Raw genomic sequence first — 26,663 nt, forward strand, 5'->3', positions numbered from 1 at the left:
AATAAACTCACCCAAAGGGGCCTGGGTCTGTGAGGCTCAGTTTCATCCCACCAAAGGCAGGAAGACTGTTTCCACCTCTGGTCCTGGGACACTGACCTGCTGCGTCCTCCGAGGTCCGGCTTCCTGCCTCCTGTCTCTCTCCATTTCCTCTGGTTTTTGTCTTGAGGCTTACTGATTTCTCATGTTCAGCATCTCTCTTTCTAAAGGCCTCATTTCCATTTTACAGCATCATTTTCAGGACAATTTCTCTGATCAGTTTTCAAGACACGTCCTCCCCTCCCTTCGAGGTGTCACACATTTCTGATGACAATGAATTGATTACAAGGAGACGAGAGTGTTCAGCTTTTTGGTAGACTGACTAGAATTAGATGAGGTTTAGACTGTAGCCTCATGAAACAGGATCTCCTGAGCTTAACTTCATGCCCTAGCATAAGAAATAAAAACGATGGGCACATGTAACTGAGCTTTCACACAACGTAGCTTTTTTGTCAGTCTTGAATTTGGTGAAATGTAAGTAGTAGCTCACAGAGAAAAGTTTTTATCTGTGCCTTGTTATGGTGATTAACTATCCGGGGGATCATTCTGGGCTTAGCAAAGAAAGACCTTTGTCCTGGAAAACCCCTGAATCCCAGGAAAACCAGGACATCTGGTTACTCCACAGTCTCACCTGAGGTGTTCTGACCTCACAGAGCAGCCCGGTGGCCACAGTGGTAGGGTTAAGTGAGGTCTCTGTTAGAGGCAGGCTTTTGCACATTTACTTGGGGTTCCTGTAAATTTCATCCCTTGACCAAACAATGCTTCTGTTGCCAACAGACACAACCACAGGAATCCTGGGAGTCACCCTGGCTGTGTCTGGATGTCACAAAAAATGTGAAGAGCAAAATCCAGGCAGTTTCATGATGTGGTGATGATCAAACCCTGTCCCCCAGGGGTATGAAAAACAGACACCTCTTTAATCGAATTTAGTTTTCTTAACTCAGACTTTTTTTGGGCTGAATTTATGCTAGCCTGTTTAGTCATGTCTTCAAGTAACCACTTATTACAAAGGGTTAAAGTTTTAGCTTGCTTACTATCATGAAAAGGGTGAGAGAAAAAGGCTATTATTTAGCTAAGAAGACGTATCCATTTTTTTTAAGGACAGCAGTCAGGGATTCAAACGACCCTTCCCATCTCTTCACTATTTCACAGTATTCACTGTCTAAAGGGCTTCCACCCTCTCTTCAGCCTCCGCAGGACATAAGCAAAACCAGATGCCTGCCCTCAGCTGAGGCCCTCAAACAGACAGGCACCCAAAGTGTTGCTGTGGCAATAATCTCTGTGTTCCACTTACTGCAGGAAAACAGAATTTAATCATGGGTTCCTTGGACTCCAGCCTTGCCATATAGTTCCTGCAGCTAAAGAGTCCACTGCATGGAAAATCTGGCATACAATTACCGTCCAGAGCTCTGGAAGAATGCTAGCCTTGCACAGATATTTTCTTTGCTTGGTTAGGCTGTCAAACATCCTGACCTCGTCAACGTTTTAAAGGGTAGGAGTTGTTACAGTTCTCAGTCCCCTAAGAGGCTGACCAAGTGCTGAGAGGGGCTCCCAGCTTCTCTGCATTCTGGAAAACCCACCGCAGAGCTCCGCCCTAGTGTGTTTCCGGTAAGAAACCAAAGAAAAAAGCCTACTGTCTGGTCCCTAGCATTGGCTGCCCACCCTCTGAAAAGCGACTGAGTCCTTGAGTCTCCTGGGATGTTCATATGAATCCCCTTGAAGCTTTAATTTGATAAGACCTCAGTGGAGACTGCTGAACGCCTGAGATTTAACATCATATATTATTCATTGTTGCTGTTGCCACAGACGTGCTGATTTTGCCCCTGCTGAGCAAGGCACTTCTGCACATGGGAACTTGATGGCTAACCACACTGCATGTTCTTCAGGCAGGACCTATTCCAGAACATTCCAAGCTGTCTGCTAGCAAGTCTGCATTAACTCCCTCAATGCTGCATGCACGGTGTCACTGAGTCCTTCACCACCCGCCCCGCCACCAGAGCCAGTCTTTTTAAGAATTTTGCCTGGGCTGTGTTTTTCAAAGTGCCTCTCTCTAGTGTGCATCTCTTCTTAATCACAGAAAGCAGATCTGAGTAAGTAAAACTGGGGCATTTGGCCTTTACTCAACATCAGGGCACTTAGGAGACTGGGGCCATTTGATAAGTTTTTCCCATTTTCATTTTATCTGAATTTCACAAGTCAGTCTTCTCCAACCTTAGTTTATAAGCACCACTTTCAGAAGTCCACCAGCAGCACAGATTTTCAAGAAGTGCCATTAGCAACCACAGTGCCTTACTTTTATATCTAACATTTAAAAACTTTTCTAAGTACCCACACATTACCATTAGGGAAGGGTGGGTGTATATTTGAAGGAGAGAATGTACTGCTCTATTCTCACGACTCAGAGGACAGATGAATTTTCCCCTTCTCAGGTGAACTAAGTAAAGTGGAGGCTGAATCCACTATTTTGGTAACCAAGGAAAAAGTGGGGTTAAATGCTCTGCCTGAGTTAACCAGACAGTTCCACCCACGGGACCTCAGTTACCAGACTGGGGATTGAGAACAGTTCTTTTCAGAGAGATAAAGTGAAGGTAAAAGAAGAAAAGCAGCCTGCTTATAGAATTTTCAGCATTAGTTAATGAAGTTGCAGGGTCCCATTATTTCAGGCGATAAATTTAAGAGGAGTGTTAGTATCTAAGTCAGGACAATTTATATTTGGTCTACTGCATTTGCGTAGTCACGATATGCCAATTTCCTCTTTATCTTTTTGGCAAACATTTCCTGACCCTTAGCTGGGTCCCTCAGGATTCTGTATTCAGTTTTTCTCCTTGCACCAATAATCTTGTTTAAGATGAATGATAGGAATGTTTTGGGCTGAAAGTAATTTAGTCTTTGTACAGTGGAGTTCTAATCTCTCTGATGGGCACCATATCCCCCCAGCACAAACATTAGATTTGGAACCTAAGCTGGAATGTTTTGGAGGGGCAAGTAATTAAATCAGAAGTGTTTGAATCCCCCCTTCCCCCACTCCCTTCAAACTTACTTGGATTCACGGTTAAGAGAGTTCCTTTTCCAAATGTCAGTTTATAGTTGCTACCTCCACTATTCTCACAGCCACAGAAGGCTTTACAGAAACAGGAACAGAAGCTGCTCTTTGCAGAAGGGTCCTGGGGGTCAATAGAGTCTCGATTGCTCAACTCTTCATTAAACTACAGGTTTATAGGTTATTTGATAATAAGTCCAGAATGCAGCTGCTGTAGGTGAGTGCTGGGGTTCCAGAGGACAATGGAGCCCTGATATCTATCTATCTATATATGTATGTATCTTTAAAGTTTTTAAAATTTAATTTTAATTTTTTTATCATTTTCTTTGTGACTAAGCTGCCATCATGGTTCCAGTAACCCATTTCTTCCTTTTTTTTTTCTTTCCTAATTATCTTCCCTTGGCTGGTGCTCAGATAGTTTCTACTTTTTGCACTTGTTGGGGTAACTATTTCTCTGCTTTTTTTTTCGTTGAAATTGCATATCAATTCACCGGATTCTGATTTACTAGAAACTGATTGTAGAAGGGGAGGGAAGCAAGACAGTTTTTACAGGGATGTGTTTAAAAGTGGAAATTTGAGGGCTTTCCTGTCTTTCCTGGTCTGCTTCTCTATAAAGGACAATGCAAAATGAGTATATGTCCCTCAAGGAGAGCTTGCAGGACACGGTCTAGAAAGGAAAAGACTGTACTCAGCTGCATGTAGCTTCACCCTGTCATACTTACTTGGGTTGATGGTCAGCCTGGTTCCTTGGCCAAATACCAGCTGCTGGGCTCCCTGAGTTACACCACAGCACAAGGCTTTACAGAAACTGCCAGCGAGGGCCCACCTCTCCCCACTGAGGAAGACATCTGATCTGCCCTCCTAGCAGTCCAAGGCTGTGGCAGAGAATGGCCCGAATTTTACTGGCCAGAGAAGTTTAGGACAGGGTCTCCTTGGTCTGCTCATTTTCTCCTTCACAAAGCCTCCTTTAGCAGTTGTAGACATGGTCCAGATTTTCCAGTTGCCTTGCCAATCAAATATTTAACATCTTTGTTTTCACCCCATAGAATTTTAATTTTTTTTAAAAACATTTCTTTCATCTTTTACAGAGCTCTCCCTAAAAACAGCTGGATTAAAAGAATCTTTAAAGTCAGAGTCTACTAGGTCTCCCGAGTAAAGTTAATCTGGCTTCCTCCTTAAAATTTCCGATTTGAATGCGAGGGCCTGCTCATCTGGGACCTAATTTGTCGTGCTAAGACAGGAAAGGTGAAAAGGCAATGCAGAAAATCCAGGGGAAATCCTGCACTGTGAGATCTTCTTGTCCCTCCACACTTACTTGGATTTATTTTTGTGCTCATCCCCTTTCCCCAACAGGAGCATTACCAGCACTTGTCACTAACAGGGATCCATCCTCAAAATCAACTCTAGAGACTCCCACCCACAGGAACTTTAGTGTGGAAACAGACATGGTTTCTTCCTCTGCTCAGGGAAATTTAATTGAAAAACCATTTCTAATTTTGCCAAATGGAAAGGATTAGGAGAAAATCTGTTTGCCTCTGTTCTCCTTCCTCCTCCCCCTTCGTCTTCAACAGTTTTAAACTATTTATAGAAACATCCCTTTAGGGTTAGAGAAATGTGGCAAATTTCTAATCTCTTCATCCTTTTTCTTGCTATCTATTTACTGCAGTCATGTATTTACAATCTAAATTTACATTTCATTTCCATTTGCAGGAGCTTCTAATGCACTTTTCTATTACTTCAAGAACACTGTGTATAATAATAAACTCTACAGAAATAAACCAAAGCACAAGAAGCTTTCAGGTCTGGAGGCTGACATTTCTCAAGACAGGTATGGGGCAAACAACTTATTTCTCTTCCAGGCAAGACTAAGATAGGGGCAGCCCAGTCAACTGAGCAACTAGGCTTGCAGTGTGGACATGTTATGTCTAAATAACTATCTATTGAGCCTTGCTCCTTGGGATTAATTTGGATTTTCTTTTTAATCTAGTTCCCAAATACCAGCTTCCCATCTTTTAGCTCTTAGAATCTCTCTGACAGGGAAAGCTTAAGTTAAATCTCATGGGGTTTTTGAATCTCAAAAAATATTTCATCTCAGTACACATCACAAATAGAGGAAACAAAAAGAAGGATGAATATAACACCTTTGGGAGAGAATTTATAACAGTTCTTTGGGAAAGATGGGAATTATAAGTAAAAGTAGAATTGTGTGTGCTTTTCCTGATTATCATTTTTAGTATCTGCAGGACTCTAAATGTCCAGTCCAGTTTGGAAACGGAGCAGCTGACTCACCTGCTCTTTAGACCTTTGTTAACCAGTGAACACACAGGTTAGCGTGGAAATGCTTTTCTCTCTTATGCTGTTTTAGGCATAAGAAACTTTAGGAAGGTCACATGGGGTTCACATAATACATACTAGGACATTCTGATTCTAGCCTTTCTAATGGGGATAATAATTTGGTCATGAAAGTAGTTTTATTTTGAGATACTCATTGAATAGTTGGTATCTTTTGGGAATTATGAGCAAAAGTTAAATCCCAAACAATTGTTTGAAATGAGCTTCCATTATCATAGAAAGCAGAGATTCCCTCATGGAACAAAATTTCAGCTACATTCAAGTTAATTGAAATTAGGTTTGTTTTGAGAATGGTGGAGCAATACTCAAAATATTCCCCTGAGTATTGCATTTGGATTAGGGAATCCTTCTCTAAGCTTAGTTGCCACCTTTTCAATGAGGGGCTCAGAAGTGAGTGGGTATCAAAAGGGGCTTCTCTGGTGCAGAAAGCTCAGACAAGGCAGAGATGAAAATGTTCCATGAGGACCCAATTAGAAATGCAGGAGTTAACAGCACCCTGGGGCTTGTTTTCAGAAGTTCATGGTCTATCTGACTAATTTGAATATTTGCTTTCAGTCTTAACTTTTCCCTAAATATCAGCTTGTAGTCAGTGTCAGTACCAGAAAATCTTACACGGCTTTACCCAATTTAGCTTGGCTCCAAGATTTTGAGTTATGGGGATAAGACAATTCTTTTCCTAATTGCACCAACATGGAAGCTTTGGGAAGACAAGTCAGCTGACACGGAGTGCTGGCTCAGTTGTTTAATCAGCAGGCTACATCTCACTGTTTCCTTTTGGATTAGGTTGCATTGCATACTCCCAGCCATTGGTATGTATTTTAGTCTAATCTGTCCTTCTTTTGTCTTTTCTAAATGCTTTCTGCCCCTACACACTAAAACTTCAATTCAGATTCCATTTGTCAGACACATATCTCCAACATTAACAAAAACACACTCAACATTCCCAAGTACTTAAAGGTGTTAAAGAAACAGTCCCAAAGGGGCTGCAGTCAGGGGCTGCCCACATTGTCATTTTCTCCAGAAAGACCCATGGTGAAAGATGCTAATAACTGGGCAGGAGATTCGGTTATCTTTCACTGAATTTCTAAGGATGGTGGCTTATGTTTGGAAACAAACAACATTCATTAAAACATACCTGGTCTAACACTCAGAGTTATTCCTTTTCCAAATGTCAGCTTATTATTGGCTCCAGTATAACACAATGACACGAGGATCTACAAAAACTTAGTTGCCCAAACTTCCCTTGATATTTACTTAAGTGCTTACTTGTCATCCAGAATCCCCCTGATAAAACCAGCTGTTTATAGTGTGGGACTGGTGGAAGAGTTTACGGACCACCTGGGGCCTTCCTTTCTCTTCACACTCATTGTCTCCTTATTGGAAATGTGCCGACAACCCCTCACAGCACGCCGGCTGTGGTAAAATGGGAACAGGAACTGCCTCCCCCATTCTACAGAGGAGGAAAATAGAGGCTCAGAGAGTTAATCAATTTTCTCTTAGTCCCATGGAAAATCTCACCAATTATAATGAAGAATGAAGCCTTCGAACAGTCTGACTCCTTAACTCAGTGCTCCATTGGTACTGTCATTCTCAGCTATTAGATAAAATAGCACATGAGGGCAAACAGCAGAGACCTGTGTGTAGTAGGAATACACCAGCAGTTGTTTGCATTGGAATCCATTAATGGGACTGCTGTGGTTTGGACCTGGGTTATAAAACAGAATGGAAAATTTGGAAATCAGGGTTCCAGGGAGAAATTTGGAAGCATTTTTCAGACTTACATGGGTTTACTGTCAGTTTCATTCCCTTTCCAAAGACCAGCTTTTCAGATCCACCCTGAGTTACACCCCCACAGACTGCTTTACAAATACTGCCAAGACCCTTCCACCACAGGCTGGGAGCCAGGGCTCCACCCACTCTCCCAGGGGAAGCATAAAATTATACAATTGTATAGCTATTCCCGAAAAGGGAGGGGACCTATAGAGCAAATCTGATTACTTTTTTACCTTACAGCCTGTTAGGTTGTTATCTTATTAATTAAGTAATTAGTTATTCTAACTGGTCAGCAGTTGCAGTTAATTTAAAAGAACTCAGGCTTTGGTGCAGGTAGGCTTGAGTTTAAAACTCAGGACAAGTTTCCTAACTTGCTACACCTCAGTTTCCTCACTTGTAAAGTGGGGAAAACAGCAACTGCTTGATGATGTTGTAAGGATTAAGAATATGTAACTGGGTCACAGTGGTCCTGTTGATCAACCCCTGGCTTTACTTGCTGAGAGCGCAGTTCTTTAGCAATTATCTTAGCAACCTTAGAGACTAGAGCATCAGGGACATTCCCTCTAGACATAATCCCCTCACTGAAAAGCTTTTAGCTCTGGAATCTGAGTGCCAAGAATTAAACTCCAGGTTCTCTTTCTTACTTCGTCAGCTTGAACAAGTTATTCAACATCTCTGTGCTTCTATAGAAATATAAAATATAAATATGTCTCTTCTATAAAATGAGGATAATAATAGCACCTAACTCACAGACCTGGTATAAGGATTAAATGTGACAAGAGAAAGAATGCAGCACATCAACTAGCATATAGAAACCAATGAGTAAATCATCATTATTATTTTCCTCCCAAGGAGGCAAACACATCACCAACGTTCCTCTTTTCACAATGACCTAAAAATGAGAAAGCCCTTGGGCACTCGTCTTCCTCTAACTGATAAACTAGAAGGGCTATGAGGGCACAGAAGAGCCACCAAGCAGTTTGGTGAAGGGGTTGCGTGATTTTGTGACAGGTTAGAAAAAGCTGCATCCCACTGCACACGTGCACATCCGTGAGCATTGTTTAGCCAAGCAGGACTTGAATGTGGCAGAGATGGGGCAAGAAGCCATATCTCAATTCATTGGCATAAAATGGATACATTCAGGCAGAGGATTCAATGCTCCCCTCCACTTACCAGGATTCACTGTGAGCTGTGTTCCTTCCCCAAAGGTCAACCTAGAGCCACTGGTTTCTTAAACACTGTGCTGAGGGGCTTTGCAAAAACCTGTGGCATCAGCTTAACGAACCCAGTTTGCAGAGCTTCCCAAGAACTAGAATTTTTCTCCAACTTCTAAACTTTAGAGGAAGGATAAGTCATGGTATCTTTCTTTCCAGTTGCCTAGGGCTTTAGGTCTGACAGATATGTCCAGAGATATGATTTTCACTTCAAGACACCAGAAGGCTCAACAAGCCAATTCTGTATACGTATTCTATGGTCCAAAACAATCACATCGCTGATGCAATCTATCATAGAATATCAACCCCACTGGGAAAGAAATTAGCTATACAGAACTTATAGGTAGTGTTCTATGGTCATAATCATTGTCTGAACACAAGACTAGCATTTTCATTTTGTTTTTTTCACCCCTCTGTCAGTCTGCAGATGGCTGCACCTTTCCCCTAATATCAAGTTCAATTATTGTTCCACTTTAGCTTGCTTTTTTTTTCAACAGGCGCAGAATGATTTTATCTCCCTTTGGAACTCAGGATTTCTTTTTGAGTTCATTAAGTCTTGGGTAAAGAATGTTTGGGATGCAAATGATGCTGCCATGGCCAAGGACTATGATGTTTTTTTCTCCCTTGGGTCTGGGCTGGTGAGAACTATGAGCTGTCTTGGCTTTGCCCTGGACCTTGATATCAGGATCAGTTGTGTGACCTTGAGCAAGTTCATAACCTCTCTGAGTTTCACTGTCTTCATTTGCAAAATTAAAGAGGTGGGTGAGGAGATCTTTAATTACTTTCTGAGCTGAGAGTCTTTGATTTGATTATTTGGATCTAATTTATCCAGAAATGCTGTGCAAATGTCCCTGCCCTCCGCACTCACCACCAGGGTATCTAATCCTCTTATTTCCTAAACAAAATAAAATCAGCAAACAAAAGAAAAGTAGTTCTCTACTTTTTACATAGAGAAATAGAGTTTTCCAAGCCTACTATCTGATTTAACATTTATCTTTTTAGAAGTTTGAAGTCAGAATTTTGCAATCAAATCCTCAGGGAGAAGTGTTCTTTCTTTGGAACTTCCAGATAATTCAAAAACCAAACCAAATAACCTGACACCTTTGGTTTAAAGATAGCTTCACTCTCACTCGCGTCCCCATTCCAAATGTAAATTTCCTGTTTCCTTCCTTCCCACAGGAGCTGCTGCCTTTACATAAACTACAGACTCTTGCTTACCCATAGGAAAGGTGGTTTGATCTTTACAGCCTTTTCCCACCGGATAAGAGAATTCATTATCTGGCCAAGTGTTTCAGCCCTCTGATTGCCAGGTGTTAGGTATAGAGGGGTTCCGCTAAAGCTGCCTCTGGAGTTGAGGTACTCACCCAGGCTCACAATTAACTCAGTCCCCTTCCAAAGTTGAGCATCTAGGTGATCTTCACACAGTGCCCAGGCCCTTTACCAAAAGCCCCTGTTGGTGCTGTGCTGTAACTTCCTCCTCTCAGACCCTGGTCATGTCTCTAGCATGATTAGGGATGCAAGGGGGACCAGTGTCGTGAACAGTCATCTGGACTTGAACCTCTCCTATTCATACAGCCCAGGATTCAGGCTGTGAGGACAGCAGGACAAACCACGTCAGGATGGTCCCAGGTTCTCTGGCTACACAAGGAACTCATGTTCTGAAAACCTAGCAGGCTGCCTTTTGTTGTCCACCCTGCTCTACAGATTTATAAGAAGATAACGGCCTGCTGATTTATGGCTTGTTCTGACCTAGGCCAGGGAAGGAGACTCTGCTGGGCCACCAGGGATGCCAGGTTCCCTTTTTCATCACTGGAAAGACAAAAAGTACCACTTCTTTGTTGACTGCTGGGAGCCTAATTGCAGAAACATATAATTCTTAAAATACTTTTCCCCTGTAGATTTTACAGATCAGTTAAGAAAATATATAATTGGTGAGATAAACCTGCCCTACAAAAGAATAAAATACATGCTAAAGCCAATCATAAAAGAATATTTTGATTGCCCGGTGTTTTAGGTTACCCATGCTGTTGTGCACATTTTCTTCTGAAGCTAAGCTACTTACCCAGGGCCGCTGTGGTTAACCATGTCCCGGTCCCAGAGGTAAATCTGTTGTCATTTTTCATCCCATCTCTGGCCCATTGACAACCCCCCAGCTCCCTTAAGTCAACGATAATGTTTCCTCAGAAACTGACTCAGATGATCCATGGGAATAACTGTAGGCTCTTAATAAATATTTGTTAAATTGAATTGTATTAAACACTCATCTTTTGTTCCTGTTTGTTAAGGCACATTAGAATCTCTCACTGATAATTTTCAGATAGAAAAAAAATTCTGCCAAATATTACTTGCTGAGTTTCATGATTCCTCTAGTGTTGGCTCCAAATGACAGTTTCCTATTAACCCGGTACCCACAGGAATGAGCACCTTTACAAAAACCAGAGGTGTCAGCATGGTTGAAAGGGATGTGGCATCACCTTTGTTGACAGAGGCACCCCTCTGTTCCCCATAGGAGCCCCATTTTGACTTGGAGAGGGCTGCCCTCTTTCTGTCTTTCAGAGCAGAGATAGGAGAGAGCAGAGTGTATTTCAGGGATGAAGATAATAAATAAGATAACAAAATGTTATCACACTAGACAGAGCCTTCTTCTTCTTCTTCTTTTTTTTTTTTGGCCAAATCGATAGTGTCCCAAAGGCTGTTTTCAGCACTTTTCTCTCTCCCAGATGTAATAATAACTGGATTTCAAATGGCATATGGGCTTGGACCACCAGGCTCTGATGAGTCACACATAGTAAACCAGGAAATTATGCTACCCCCCAATGAAGAAGCATGTTTTCCCTTTTCCTCTTGCTGGGCAATGAGGAGTTCAAGCAACGTGCACAGGGGGATATGAACTAATAACTCCTGGGTCAGCTCTATAATTTTACACATTAGCATCCTAGAATGTGAGACTTGGAAGGAAATTTAACAGCTGCCTGGGCCAATGCCCTCATTTTAGAGATGAAAATGCTGAAGCTCTGCGGGATATATTTGCTCAAGGTCATGTAGATAGGTAGAAGCAGAGCTGGGACTAGAACTCAGGACACCTGAGTTCCACTCCCGCCTTGTGTGACTCCCTTTATGTGACTCAGGAGAACAAGGACCTGCTCTGGGTGGTCTCTGTCCCCAGGGGCTCTGCTAGCTGGCTCAGGGTGTGATTATTCCTGCTAATTATACAAGGATAAGTTCACATATGAATAAATCACACCAGGGAAGTGTTTGGCCTTGACACATTGTTTATGATTTTAGAGAGAATTATAGAGCCTTCTAATTTATTTAAAAATTTTATTTCTTAGGCTGCAGGCAACAGCAATTGATAGCAGGGGAAATGGTCCATGAGATCCCAGGGAAGCCATGGAAAAGACAGAAACGGAAAAATTTGCCCTTTACCAAAAGGACAATCCAATGGAGAATTGGCTCTGATTATTCTTTCTCTGCAGGACTCATTTCAGGGAATGACATCGAGAGCAGGAATGGGAAATACAAAATGGTGTGGGGTTGCCTCCTGCTTCTGCTCCCGTGGTAAATATTGCTAATAGACACATCACTCTCTTCCTCTGAGTATAGATGTGGCCTCAGAATCCTTCTTACCAGCATGCTCCACATAGTCTCTACCAATTGTTAGCTCTTCATAATGGAGATATAATCTGTTTGCCCTCCCTGCCCTGGGGAATAATAAGAGAAAAGACCCTGCAGATGGCTTTAGAAATCTGGTTAGCAAGAGTCAGGTCAGGTCCCACACAGCCCCATCATAAAAAGTATCACTGACCTGGTTGGACCAAGACTGTTCTTGCCACAGGCTGCTCCAGAGGTGGCAACAACAACACCATGGAGTGTCCCTTCTTCCTCAGAGTTTTCCTTCAAACGCTGGCTTTGTGGAGGGCGTTGGGTAAAAAACCATGGTAGGGTTCTTCACACTTCTTCTTGCCCATGGGGCCCTCAGCAAGGTCTTTCCCCAAAGCAGAGGCCCTGGGTCCCCATGGCGCTGTCTCAGCCTGGGGGTGAAGGTTGTCTGCAGGACCTTGTCCCTCCCTGGTGTGCTTCCTGCTGTTCATCAGGCCAGGTCTGTCCCAGGGATCTCGGATGGAATTGCTACAGGAAGAAAGTGATGCAGAAATCCTTTCTCTAGCCCACTCACCCCCATTTCCACACCTTCAGATGTTTCTAGGCTTTTCCTTTTTAATCACGTTTCTATTCTTTCATAAGAAAGAGATGCACTTGTCTCTATCCATCCAAAGAAATTTCCCTATGTCCTCTACTGTTGCATTAGGCTTTTTGTAGACAAGAAAATGTCCATTTATCCTCTTAAGGTGCTATCTCATATCCTTAAAGACAGTCCTCTTTGGGTGACTGGTGGAGGATAGTCCCTTTGGGCCAACAGAGAAGCAGCTGCCAGTCTCAGAGTTGAAAAGGGAATGGAGACAGAAGCAGCAGCTTTGACTTGAATTGTGAACAAAGAATGTTTTCCTTCCCTGATCTGTGTTCTATCAACCTCCAGTATGACCTATTTATGGAGATGGGATAATTAGTAGCAGCAGAGGGCGCTACAAGGTCAAAAACAAAGCCGCCCACCTCGAAGGAAACAAGAGAGAAAAGTCCCTCTTCTGAGTGATATGAGTGATCAAGATCCAAGCTGTGGGACAAGGGTGACGTTCGCCAAATCTCTTGGCTCCCACCTTGTCTGAGGGCCCCTCTTGAGTGGCAGTTTTGGGCTAATGAAAGGCAGCCCTGCTTCACTGGTAGGCGGGTGGGGCCTGCAGGGCAAGTGGGGCCTGCAGCACCCTCAGCACCTTGGGAAGAGGCACAGGCTCCAGATGCCAATAGGAAGACGGGTTGGAGAAACTTAGGGCAATACGTCCTTAGTGGGCCACTGAATCTTGAGGCTTTCTCCTATTCCTCAGTGGTGGGGTCACTTGATCATGCATTGTGGCCTCTCATGAACAAGCCTGTTACAATGTTTGGAAGACATAAGAACAAGGGGCTGGAATGCTCACTTCTCATGCTCCTAATGCTCTTAGGGACTTGGGGAGAGCACAGCTGGCTCATGTCTCAGAGGATCACAGGTCTCAGGGGATCACGGAGCTCTAGGACATGCTTGCAGCACTGAAAGCAAGTTAAAGATGTCAGTCTTTTTTTTTTTTAACTATTGATTGATACAACATATCAACAATCTTTTGCTAGATTTTGCAACTTTAAAATTTAGATTTACTCAGCATCTTTTCCCTGAACAGCATTGATGAGAGTAACACTCTTAGGAACTCTATTCATATGTCTATTTAATAAAAATGGCAACATTTAAATTAAATATGCAACAGCAATACCTGACATTCATAGATCATTTATCTGCTGGGTGTATTGCATGTGTGACCTCACTAAATTTTCCAATAGTCCTGTGAGAAAAGCTATTACTATCTCCATTTTGCAGATGGAGCAATTGAGACTTGGAGAGTTAGGGCATGCTTAAGGTCACACAACTGGTAAAAGCTGGAGCTGATATGAACCCAAGCAGGCTGGCTCCAGGATCCCACTCTTAGCCATTATACTGCACTGCTGTGCTCAGTGCCTGCGCTTCCTTGGGGGAGGGATGCCTTTCAAGGAATATTGCAAGGACACCAGGGCAAGAGAGTCATGATGATGCTACCCCAAGCAGGACTCAGGTTATGTCTGAACCTTCCATGTAAAGCATTATAGGAGAGGATGTGTCCTTCTGTGTGAAGGTCCATTAAACCCACTTCTCTGTGCTTGGGTATGGTCAGACGTAGCTGAGGTTGGGCAGTTAGAAGAGGAGGAGCAATTTAACTTGAAGATGGTTATGGTCTAGATCAGGAAGGGAACAGTCAGCTCTTATATAAATATCAAGCCCAGACAACATCTTTAGAGCAGGGACAGACACTAAGAGACTGTGGGTGGGGAGTGAGCAGAATCCTTGGACTTCTGTGGGTGGGGAGTGAGCAGCCCCTGGGCCCTCAACATCCCTTTTCCACATCCAGGGGCCCTGAAGATGCTCGTGGTGGGACTCTGGCCTGCCTGGTGCTTACTTTTGGTATTCTGCATGCCTAGCATTGCCAGATAAAACACAGGATACCCAGTGGAATTTGAATTTCAGATAAACAATGAATACTTTTTTAGTATAAATGTGTTCCAAATATGGCATGTCCCAGCTACCTGTATTACTGAAATTTTTGTTGTTTATTTGAAATGCACATTTAACTGGGTGTCTTGTATTTTTATTTGCTAAATCTAGGTGAATGATGAGTTTTTAAGTGAAGAAATTGCATTCATTTTTTTTACACAGTTATTTACTGATTGTCTGTGATGTGGTCAACACAAGCCCAGGGGCTGGAGACATATCAGTGAAAAGATAAGCTCCCTGCCCTCATATAGTTTATATTATCGTGTGTGTGTGTGTGTGTGTGTGTGTGTGTGTAGGGGAGAGGTGAGATAGGAGAGACATAAAATAAACATGTATGAATCTGATGATTTCAGATAGTGATGTGAAGGAAAATAAGAACAGAGATGTAATTGAGGTTGGTTATGGGTGGCATGGGTGACTAATTTAGTTGGAGCTGAGAACTGTGAAAAATTGGAGACAGAGTTTCAGGTAGCTAGAAAAGAGAGACATAGAAGGGACGAGAAGGAAGGCCACTGCAGCTGAAGGGAAGAAAGAGAAGGAGCAGATGTGAGGTGAAGCTGGGGAGGAAGCAAGGGCCAGATCGTTTGCAGATGTTACAGGCCTGGGAAGGAAGTCCAGCTGTCATCATCTGATGTACATTTTATGAAGAACTGGAGAATGGATTGTCCAGGGACAAGAGCAGAAGCAAGGGGGCCAGTTAGTGGGTTATTGAAGCAGTCTCTGTAAGAGATGATGGTGTTTATAGAAGGTGGTGGCAGTGGAGATGGAAGAAGTAGACGGATTGGAGATATATTTTCATGGTAGAACTGACAGGTCTTACTGATGAACTGGATGTAGGGAAAAAGGGAAATGAAGGACCTTCTTGAAATACTCCTAGGAACACTCCTGCATTTTGGGGAGTGAGTTAGTCAGTGTTTTGTTTTTCACAGCAGTGCTTCCCAACTGTTGTCATATTGATGGCTTACATGGAAAACCGTATTTGTAGGGCTCCTGACTGGGAGGGGCTGGCTCAGGGGCTCCAGCCACCCCAGGTACATGGGCACTCTGAACACTATCTCAGCAAGCTTGTAACCCACTTATGGCAGTTCACCTGCCGGGAAGCTCTGTTCAGGATTTTCCAGCTGGAGCCAAGTGTGTGCTGCAGTGGGCCCAGTGAGAGATGGAAAGTCAAGCTGGTGAAGTGCAAGAAGCACTTAGGATCAGGACACTCCCTCAAGCATCTGAAATCAAAGATTTCTGGAATTCAGGTCTAGGACAGATTTTACAAAGGATCTGGTCCAACCCCCTTTCCTTCCTCTTTACACAGAGGAGTAAGGGAGTTGTCCAAGGTACTCTTTCATTTATTCCATTTATTGAATAGAACAAAGTGTGTGGAGCCATGCTAGATGCTATGAGACAGTGTCACTCAAAGTACAACATGTGATTAATGGACTAGTACACCAGTCTGTGACCAGAGGATACAGAAATGGAGAGTGAACTACTTTTGTAGCAGTTGGATATCCAAGAACGCCATCATTAGTCTTGTAGTTTTCTTTCCTCCCTCACTTCCTCTCTCCCTTCCTTTCTTTTTCTTTTCTTTTCTTTTTTAAAAGTAATCCATTTTTCATTGTCATATGTATTAGTTCAAGATGGATTGGGGCCAAAATCATAATAGCAATAGCGGTTTCCTTGGCTGAGTGCATTTGCCTCTAGAAGTGACGGCTGAATCAGTCACATGACCGTCAGCGCTGCCAGTCTCCTCTTGTTTTCCTCCCGTCTTCTTTCATTAGAACCGTCAGATAGTCTCTGAGATCTTAGGAACCCTGTTTTGTTGTATATCCTCTGTCCTGACATGAAGAAAAGATGATTCTTACTGTGGGCTTTAGCTTTTTGTTTTTCTGTAAGTAGATTCATTTGTTTACATTCCACTTGCTCTATAACCCCATTTCTCCTTCTCTGACTCTTGAAGGCTTTTTCTCTTGCACTCTTGGTGTTTGGTTATTTGCCGCCTTTGGCTTTATTTCTGTGTCCTTCTCTTGCCTCTGCTCATTGAGTTCTTCTGGGCTAGGCATGTGCTGTACTCAGTGTCTGGGGGGTGCAGAATTCACTATTTCCTCATTGTCTTTTTCCCAGACAGGGGCATGCTGTGTGACAAAGTAACCCAGAGTTCCCCGGACCAGACGGTGGCGAGTGGCAGTGAGGTGGTACTGCTCTGCACTTACGACACTGTATATTCAAATCCAGATTTATTCTGGTATCGGATAAGGCCAGATTATTCCTTTCAGTTTGTCTTTTATGGGGATAACAGCGGATCTCAAGCTGCAGATTTTACTCAAGGACGGTTTTCTGTGAAACACATTCTGACCCAGAAAGCCTTTCACTTGGTGATCTCTCCAGTAAGGACTGAAGACAGTGCCACTTACTACTGTGCCTTTAGCACTATGATGCAGGTGCCCAGGAAGTCATAACACAAACTCCTGGGGCACAGCTCAGCAGAGCTGCCTCTTAGGGCAGGTCATGTCTGGGACTTGGCATCCTTCTCTTAGCCATTTTGTGTTCCAGCCTGGCCTTTAGAAGTGACCTAAAGTGTCTTCTGAGAAATAAATGGCCTGGTCAGATCCAGGGGAGCACCTTGGCTTCAGAGAAGCAGAGTATTTCCCCACTTCTGACTCACTGGGCCCTTGCCACCTGAATGACTCCTGGTAGGCAAAGGAGAACTGCATGTTTAGGGAGCACTGTCTTTGTGCCCCTGGTGCCCTGGTCGCCCCTGATACAGAATGGGGCTTGACAAGCCTGTGCTGCATTTTCTGTGAGGGTTTCGGAATGCAGGTTCAGGTGAAGGTAAAGGGCCCATCTAAGGTGAGGCCGTCAGCAGTGTCTTATTTTAGTCACCACCATCATTTATCCATTATTATGAATTGATCTGTTTTCATTTCAGAATAAATTAGGGCCAGATGTGGTGGCTCATGCCAATAATCACAACACTTTGGGAGGCTGAGGCGGGCAGATCACTTGAGGCCAGGAGTTCAAGACCAGCTTGGCCAACATGGCGAAGACCCGTCTCTACTAAAAATACAAGAATTAGCCGGGCGTGGTGGCTCGCGCCTGTAGTCCCAGCTACTCGGGAGGCTGAGGCACAAGAATCGCTTGAACCCAGGAGGCAGAGGTTGCAGTGAGCCGAGGTGGTGCCACTGCATTCCAGCCTGGGTGACAGAGCGAGATTCTGTCTCAAAAAAAAAAAAAATTTAAGTTAGACACAAAGTTATTTACTTAAAAGACTTTTCACCAATTTACTTTTTTTTTCCCGCATCTTTTTATATCCAGCCACCTTCTCCTTGATGTTCTTTGACACCTCCATTTTACTTATTTTATTTGGAGAACATTTTCTTTTTTTTCACTGCAGAGCACTGAGGCACTCCTGGAAAGTTGTGACTTCCAGAATTCCAGCTGCCAAGTCCCTGAGTTTGGAGCTCAGTGGTGTCTCCGGCAGAGAAAATTTCCTCTGGGGCAAACTGACTACGTGATGTTGAAATAGATACACACCCTCAGTCCCTGGGAATCAGTCCCTCCTTCCTCTTCTCTTGAATTATCTGCTTTAATGGAACTATTAGGGTTATTAGATATAATCTTAGAAATGGAAGAGGCCTTACACGTTATTTTATAGAAACTACACTGCAGTCCAGAGACATGGTGGACATTCTCAAAGTCGTATACCTGGCTAATGACAGGCCCAGAGATGCAGCGTTACACTTCCAGGGCTCTCTCCTGCAGCTGTACCCTAGGTGGCTCTATCAGTGAGTGGTTTGGGCAGCAGTTTATGCGCTCTTCAAAAACGGTGGACAAGAGTAGCCACTATATGGAGCAATGGAAAGAACAGGGGATGAGGGAGCCAAAGACCTTGGGCATGTGGCTTGGCTTTCTGGGGCTTCTGTTCTAATGCCTACTGAGTGTGACACATGTCTGTCTCACAGTTCACATGTCATGGCCCCAGATCAGAAGGCAGCCATAATCCCTCCTGGCTCTTGCCTTAAATCTTCTCTGGAGGCTCCTTTTGGTGTGAGAAATTCATGGTCCTGTGATATGCCAGGATTTTTTTTTTTCTGGCATAGTGGGCTAGAGGGTGGCTCATTTATATGCTAAATATGGGACAATCCTGAAGTTCATTCTAGCTGATACTCACTTTGACATCTTGTCTTCATTTGGGGATGCAGTGTGCTCTTATAGCAGGAACTTTGGGCTGAAACTCTTGAGACCTTGGTTCTGCTCCCAGCAATATCCCTGCCTCACTGAATGACTCTGGACATGATACATACTTTTTTGAGGAGAGGGCATTTTTGTTTTATATGAAAAATGAGAATATAATCTTTTTGTTCCTAACAACTTCAGAGGAAACACCCTAATATTACACAAGGTAACTCATGAATGTTTTGGAAATCAGCATTCTTTACACATACAAGGTGTAGTAGACATGATGGGGGAGTTTGCTGTTGGTGATGGCAAGGGGAGTTGTTGGCGACAGTCACTCTTTCACTTGTAACCTCATAACCCCCCACTTGATGCTCCCCATAGGTGCTGAGGAACCACAATAATGGGTTGCTAGGGCTCTGCACCTGAGCAGTGCTCCTGGAAAAGGCTGTGGCCTTCCTGAGTGGCAGTAGCAGAGGTCATTGGCCACACTGCAGGTGCTGCTGTTGCTCTTGCTGTAACAGCGGCATCAGCAGAGGCAGCAGGAAACCTGAGGCTGGGTCTCCAAGGCGGGGCCTCTGTAGGCTTGGGGCTCAGGAAACTGCAGTGTGACCCATAAGTTCAATTTGGCTTTTGGCTGACTAATAGTGAGCTCACAGAGCCAAGTTTCCCCCTGTGGTGATCTGCAAAGAGTAAAGCCAGAGGCGAGGTGCACACAATGCAGTTTAATAAATGCGATAGAGGCAGAGGCTGAGAAGAAAGGCAGAAAACCATCAGTGCCAAAGTCCCAGGCCAGAGAATCAGTGTCCAATGGTTTCAAACACAGATTGGCAGGCAAAAGACAGTAAAAATGTTGTTTTTATAGGGAAAGATAGGGGCCTCATTTCTGTTCCTCCCTTCAGAAACACTTTCACAGTGAGTTGCTTGAAAGCAGACTTGTGTCTTCTTTGTACTCTCAGCATAGTGCCTGGAACTCAGAGGGAGCTAATTCATGCATGTTAAATCAATTAACAGAAAGCGGTGCCTTTCCTCTGTATTTTACTCTGATTTTTGCTAATAGATTGGAGAGTATTTAGATGAAATTTTGGAAACCTCATTGTCTGCTCATAAAGTATTAGCAAATTCAAATGTAATCTCATTTGTAAAGTATTAGGAGAGGCAGAAAGTGCTGAAACTTTGTCCTCCTCCACGCCATGCAGAATCTCTAGTGTGGCTCCTGAAGTGAACATAGAGGGTGGGACAAGCCGTGAGGACAGGAGGAAGAAGTTGATGCTGGTTTGTAGCAAATCTAGTGCTCAGTTGAGCAGAGCCTTCCATGTTTACATAAAAGGGCACCCGCTCTTCTTCTCCCAAGGCCTATTTTCCTCATGAGGAATGAAGCTGTGAACCTGTTGGTTCTCACTTTCTACTTCAAAAGGTAAAGAAAGTCAAAAGGAACAAGACATCATTTTCAAAGTGTATCAGTTGTAGGAGTAAAAAAAGAGTCTATATCTTTTTATATCCTTCTATCCCTTTATAAAACAGCATACAAAGCAGTTAGGACATAAACCCCCCTTCCCCAGGACTTTTGTCTTCCCATCAAGCTGGAGGATGAGCTGGGTTTGTTGTCTTTGAAGAAAAATTGGTTTGGCTAGCAGCCATTTTAACAAGGCTATGACAGGTCAACTTGAATCACAAAGAAGTCAGAAGCCAAGGAGATGCATTTTTGTAAGCCTTTGGTTTCTTCAGGAGTGTAGCTTCCTCATGCCAGTCAGCCTGCAGTGAAGAAAGTTGTTATAGAATAGACTGCCAGTGCTAGAAGGAATTGTAGGGGTCATGTAGTCTGGGGTTGGCCGGCACTTGCTATACTGTACCATTGCAGACATCACTAATCTATTGTGGCTCACTTTCCATGTACACATGGCAATAGCTCAGCTAGTTCAGCTATCAGTGTTGGCACAAGTCACGAGACTCTTTTGTTCTCCTTTGGTTATTATTTTTTTTTAACTCATTTGTTTTGCAGATGCAAAAACCCAGGCCCAGAGAGATGAAGAAACCTGGCTAAGGTAACATGTAAGTTAGTGTCAAAATCAGGATAAAACCCAGATCTTCTGACTCTTAGTGTAGCCCTCTTTTTACCCAGCCACACTGCCTGTGTCCCTGGGACTGTTAGTAAAATAACAGGTGAGCTGGACCCCCTTTTTGAGATGACTGGGTATGTTTACTGTCTGGGTCAGATCAGTCAAGTACTCTGAGTCTAGGGTTGTTCCTAGAACAGAAGCTGGGGTTGATGAGCATTTGTGAGTATTGGAGAAGGAGTGAGGGGGAGGAGCCTCACACGCAAACCCAGGCCCTGGTTTCAATTTCGTGTATGAGATTACCTGAGAACGGAATGCAAGTAACAGGCAAATAATTGACATCTCAGACCTAACTGTGTATGCATCCTGAGTAGCTAATAGTGAGCTGTTCACTACTAATGCTGTGTGTAGGTTCATCCCAAAGACAGGCTGATCCACACATAGACAGGCTGGTCCTGTGATTAAGGAGTGTGAGCTGGCATTCCCTTTATCAGGACAAAGATAGGTTCTGCTTCCTCTGGATATTCTTTAGGCAAAGCTTTACTTATGGCCTTGCAAATAACCCATGGTCTCTTGGTCAATGAACAAAATAGCAGTGAAGAAGATGAATTCTCCTTATTTATCTTCAGTTTTCTCCCTGGAGTGAAAGTGAGGGTTATTGTCTGGTATATTAGAAAAATAGTACATTATACTACCTAAGGGGTTTCAGTCTGACTCAAAATGAAAGGATAACAGGAAATGGGGTGCTGTTTTGCTGAGTAGCTGAGATAGCCTACCTTATTAATTCTAAGTATGTCTCTATTTTCCCTTTCCAATGCTTCTTGGTTTCTTACTATTTCTAAATCCCCTTTCCCCATGTGCAGCATGGTGTGGGTAGAGATAGGAATAAGAAGCAGCTAATTCTTACCTTACAAGAAAAATAACTTGGCAGTCAAGAGAAAATTGACGGCAACACTCTTTGCAAACAGCATTCGTAGCCCCAGCACTGTGAGGGACATCATGTTCACCTTCTCGGTATGAACTATGGCTGAAAAAGAGTGAAGAGGGTGGCTTCAGGGAGAGATTAAATTCCCTTCCAGAAATTGGGCCTGCGACACTGATATCAGCCTGCCCCAAGCCTGCCTAGTTCTTTCTGGCCTGCAAGCCCAGCATGGTGCCAGATAGCCGTCAGAGACCTTAGGCTGCTGCTGACACCCAGCCAGGCAAGCTTGGGAAACCGATGCCGACGGCCAGGTAAGCCCTGCTGGGAGAGTCAGAGGCTCCGCAGAACCAACTGGGCTCAGCATGGTTTGTGTTTTCTTTTGAAATCTGATACATTTTGGCCCCAGTGGACAATTACACAGTTTGCTTTAACCCTTGATTCTGAAGTTGGCCCTTTGATTTGAACTAACCTTTGAGTTTATGGCAGCTCTTTGAAGGTTGCTTTGTGTTTTCAGTTTCCTTTGGTTTTAGGTGATCTGGAACAAACAGCAGTGGTCAGGGTTACATTGGGAATGAAGAGGCTCACAGGATTGTAGGCTTTTAAAACTGGAGGAGACTTTGGGTGAGTGAACTGAGGACCAGAGGATGTGACTTGGTGAAGGTCACATAGCTAATTATACAACATGCTTCCCATTCTAGCCTTTTTCATTGTACCATGAGGTCAACATCCAGGCACACCAATATGCGGGAGGAACTAGGATTCTTAGCCCCACGATAGGCCGCATTGCCCTTTGTTGGAATTTAGCACTGGATTAGAATGCACGTGGACTTTCAATCCCAGAGTCTAGTGTGAAGGGGACAGTGGTTGGTAAAGAGGAGAGATGAGGATGAAATAAGATGGGCTTTATTTTAGATTCCATCTTAGGGATGACAAGCATTTCCCTCCCCTGCCAATGGCAGGCTATAGTTGGGCCTAAGTCTTATTTCCAGGATAATGCTATACTGAGAATGATTTGTCCACAGTTACATCTCTAACTTCCCTTTCACCCAATTCTTGTTCCCCATAATCTCCAGCTCCTTGAAGCTAGAAATGGCCTACCTGTAGAATCTGTCTTCTCTTCAAAGTCAGTAGAGTGCACAGTTTTATTGTCGTGTTGAACTGAACATGTCACTGAATTTGAATCTTCGTATTTACCAAGCTTGACAGCATTGTACTTCCCACTGGGAGAGATGACAATAGCAGGATCAAACTCTGTTATCTTCTTGGATGACTCGAGATTTATTCTTATATCCTTGGGGTAGAATTCCTTCACCAGACAAGCGACATTTGTTCCATTTTTCATGACAAAAACGGATGGTTTGGTATGAGGCTGACTTTCTGCAAATATAATCAACTTATTAGGTGAGATGATTATTCACAACTTTGTGGGGGTTAAACAGTGGTGATTACCTCGATTACCCTGGAGCCAAACACTACAATCCAGACCTCCATGCATCTTGTTAGTGACCTGGGCTTATTACCACCTCTGTGAAAGGACAGGCAAGGGGAGCAGAAATGAAAGGCAGTAAGTTTGACCTCCAGTTAGGAGCTGCTAGGAGATAGGGCTGGAAGCACAGATGGAAAATGACAGCTACAAAGAAGTTTCTGGATCATTTGGGTTTCGATTATCTGTGGCTTTTTTCTTTTTCTTTCTTTTTTTCTCTTTTTCTTTTTTTTTGAGATAGAGTTTCACTCTCGTTGCCCAGGCTGGAGTGCAATGGTGCAATCTCGGCTCACTGCAACCTCCGCCTCCCGGGTTCAAGTGATTCTCCTGCCTCAGCCTCCCGAGTAGCTGGGATTACAGGCATGCACCACCATGCCCAGCTAATTTTTTGTATTTTTAGTAGAGATGGGGTTTCTCCATGTTGGTCAGGCTGGTCTCGAACTCCCGACCTCAGGTGATCCGCCCACCTTGGCCTCCCAAAGTGCTGGAATTACAGGTGTGAACCACCGCATCCAGCCGATTATCTGCGTTTTATTAATCAATCCTCTGGACAATCTAGGTCAGGCTGAATATCTCTCTGCACCAGTTGGTTTTTTGTAAATGCATGGGCCCTTGGATGGTAGATCAGGGCAGGTGCTCATGCTATGCATTCTGTCACTTAAAGAATCGAGGGTCTGAGAAGGACTGCATAACTGGCTCAGAGGTTCTGAGGATGGCAGTGTTGGGGTCCCGGAAGGGTGCCATCCCTTCCAGATCTGCTGGAAAGGGTGGAAAGGGATCTGCTGAAGGTAGGTGGTACATGTTTCTGCCTTTAGGTGAATACTCATTCTTCTGTAGGGGACTGACTACTGTATAGTTTCCTTTGAGTCTTTAATCAGAGGATAACAATGATCATTTTCAGGAAGTCCTTAAAGAAATAAAACCAACTGAAGCCCGTTCATTCTTGTTTTAATCTAAGAGGAACTGTGGAACGTTGGTCCCAGGATTGGGTTCCCTCCTGGCCTTCTCTTCTTTTGTGCCTCACTTTGGACTACCACCCTGTACATGCATACTTTTCTTTCCTTAAGACCACAAGTCTTGAAGCTTTGAGAGAGGTAGTGATGATTCTTTCACACAGTGCCTCACTGAAGTTTTTGAATTGTGATAAATGTTGTGTCCATGGGGACTTAAATTCTTAGGCTATCTTCAAATAACTGTTAAAGAAAGAGCCCTGTTAATACCTGAAATCAAGAAACACAACCAACCTGTGAATGATGATCTAGATACATTTTTCAATCCTAAATTTAATGCTGACTTTTAATATTGATTGCTCCTGTAAATTTGGCCCTTAGTATTTGAAACTTAGGTGAATTTTGCTTCTTGATATCAAATGAAAAATACGTTGAATTCCAGTGTACTTTTACCTACTATGGTCTATAATCAAGACATTAGGTGTTGCTGAACAGAAAGTTGGTAATGAATGTGTAAATGGAAAATAAGTAATTTTCCTTTTCCTTTTTTTTTTTTTTTTTTGAGACAGGGTCTTTTTCACCCAGGTTGGAGTGAAGTGGCCCAATATCAACTCATTGCAACCTCTGCCTCCTGGCTCAGACTCTCCTCCAGCCTCAGTCTTCCGAGTAGCTGGGACCACAGGTGCACACCACCACACCTGGCTAATTTTTTGTATAAAAATAAATAATTTTTCTAATGCTTTATCCTGAATCTGAATTTGGGCTTCAGCTGTGAGGTTCACAGCAGTAGAGCTACTGCCAGATCAACTGGTTATATCTGGTTGAGAGGGAGCGATTGCTAGTCAGGAAGTTTCTGCTGATCACGGCTTTGTAAATGGACCAAAGTTGATCATGGTTTTCCTAGAAAATCAACTATTCAGAGAACCCCCCCATCACTACCATCATCATTCTCCCCGTTTCCTCTGCTGAGAAGCTCAACTAAAAGACTGATTCTGTTTCAGTCACTCAGGGCAGGAAACTTATTCCTACGAATCTGGTTCCTTATGTTTTTGGCTTTAGTTCTAGACAATTGAAAGGATTAGAAATTTTTCAAAGGGCTTTCTTGGAACCTGCTTTCAACCTGCTTGAGAAAACTTCCTCTGTTTGGTTTCCTTGCATAGCTGAAGCCACCTGATAACAGAAAGTGATAACTCTAGCATTAACGGTTGGAAACCACATGCATTGCTCACTCACCTCCCTTCATAAGTGCAACACTTCTTGCTCACTATCTTGACTTTGGTTTCAGATGTACTCTGGCTGACTTTCAAGGGAGTTACAAGTTACAAAAGAAACTTGTCCATAAAATAAACACCCTATCTCCTTGTTTATTTAAGAGTATCTCTTAATCCTAGTCTGATTTAGTTGGATAATTAAGGCTTGCTAGAATTTTAAAATCTAAATTCATCAGGCAGTTGTCAAATCATCACTTTGGGCTGGGGAGATTGGGTTTGAGTAATTTGAATAATACAATATAACTGAAAAGACAGATGTCTGAAGAAGGTCATGCACTTATGATATTGTGCTCTGACTGTATTAGTCAGCAGTTCAGATAGAGCATAATACATTGATTTGATAAAACATTTTTCTGAATCCCTCTTTCTACATTAATGTTTATATTTTCAAAACGATTGTTTGAAAGAAAGTGTCTTGTAGAATCCACTGTTTGGCATCTTGGTAACCAAAGAAATGGGTGTCTGACTGAATTAAACCTTTTTAAAAACTGGAGTTCACTCAATATAGTTGCCATATGCATCCTAGTCTATTTTGTATTTGACTTAAACCCAAACGTGAAGCTGTATGAAATTGTAGTCCAAAATTTAGATTAAAGATTTAATTGTTTATCTTTGAAGAATTTGTAGTCTTTTTTTCTTAGTCCACAAATATAATTACATTGCAACACGTGTTTCAAGTGTTATTTCTTTGGAAAATTGCTTTATTGTCAGACTTTCTCTTTTTATGAACACCAATACATTGCTAAGTTTATGTGCTGGTAAACAATACCAAAAAAGTGTGTACCATTCCTGAACAGTCTTTCTTAATTTATAAACTTAGAAGTCACCTATGTTTTAGATTCTCATAGCTAGTCCTACTGATCCCATAAGAATTGCAACAACTGTAATAAATGTCACTCAGAATTTCAAGACTTTCTGCCAATATGGGATTTAACTTAAACCCTGAAATAAAAGTTTGTTCTACCTAATTACTCTGACCATGCTAACTACCTTTCTCCAGAATCTTCCAAGCTGTAGGACACTTGTTTTCAGTTTGCAAGGAGGCACGCATACTAGTTAGCTTAGCCAAAGGGATGTGCAGAGATGAGGCAGCTTCCTGAGGAACTGGGGCTGAAGTATCCCTCCCACTGTCTCCCTTGCACCTGAATGCTCCAACTCTTAGTGTAGTTCTTCTAGATTTCTTTGTGTTTTTTGGGCTGCTCTGAAGATTTCAGAAATAAATGGGACCTATT

The 26,663-nt window shown here is 43.0% G+C and overlaps 1 protein-coding gene, 1 long non-coding RNA gene and 3 gene segments (V, D, J or C); 2 read left to right on the plus strand and 3 right to left on the minus strand.

The window, feature by feature from the left end:
• Positions 1-26,663, minus strand: part of LOC101135612 (T cell receptor alpha chain MC.7.G5) — a 548,557-nt gene that overhangs the window by 65,594 nt on the left and 456,300 nt on the right. The window lies entirely within an intron of this gene.
• Positions 1-26,663, minus strand: part of LOC129526829 (T cell receptor alpha variable 41-like) — a 179,474-nt gene that overhangs the window by 11,417 nt on the left and 141,394 nt on the right.
• On the plus strand, positions 1,671-26,091 carry LOC109023208 (uncharacterized). 2 transcript variants are annotated; one of them, XR_010130857.1, is made up of 5 exons: positions 1,671-2,126; positions 4,787-4,904; positions 20,751-22,348; positions 22,801-23,128; positions 24,730-26,091. It is a non-coding gene; the product is annotated as an uncharacterized lncRNA (long non-coding RNA). The 2 variants fall into 2 exon arrangements; XR_010130858.1 differs by lacking the exons at positions 20,751-22,348; positions 22,801-23,128; positions 24,730-26,091 and adding an exon at positions 9,595-10,878 and having other exon boundaries at positions 1,674-2,126.
• LOC129526828 (T cell receptor delta variable 3-like) lies at positions 16,427-17,046 on the plus strand. The segment is given in 2 exon segments: positions 16,427-16,463; positions 16,697-17,046. Coding segments are annotated over 2 exon segments (372 nt in total).
• Positions 19,455-26,663, minus strand: part of LOC101135970 (T cell receptor delta constant-like) — a 44,393-nt gene continuing 37,184 nt past the window's right edge. The window contains 4 exon segments of the C gene segment in view: positions 19,455-20,503; positions 21,713-21,832; positions 22,197-22,262; positions 22,826-23,104. Of these exon segments, the coding sequence occupies positions 21,714-21,832; positions 22,197-22,262; positions 22,826-23,104 (464 nt within the window).

This window comes from Gorilla gorilla, chromosome 15 (assembly GCF_029281585.2).
Source record: "Gorilla gorilla gorilla isolate KB3781 chromosome 15, NHGRI_mGorGor1-v2.1_pri, whole genome shotgun sequence".
Lineage (NCBI taxonomy): Eukaryota > Metazoa > Chordata > Mammalia > Primates > Hominidae > Gorilla > Gorilla gorilla.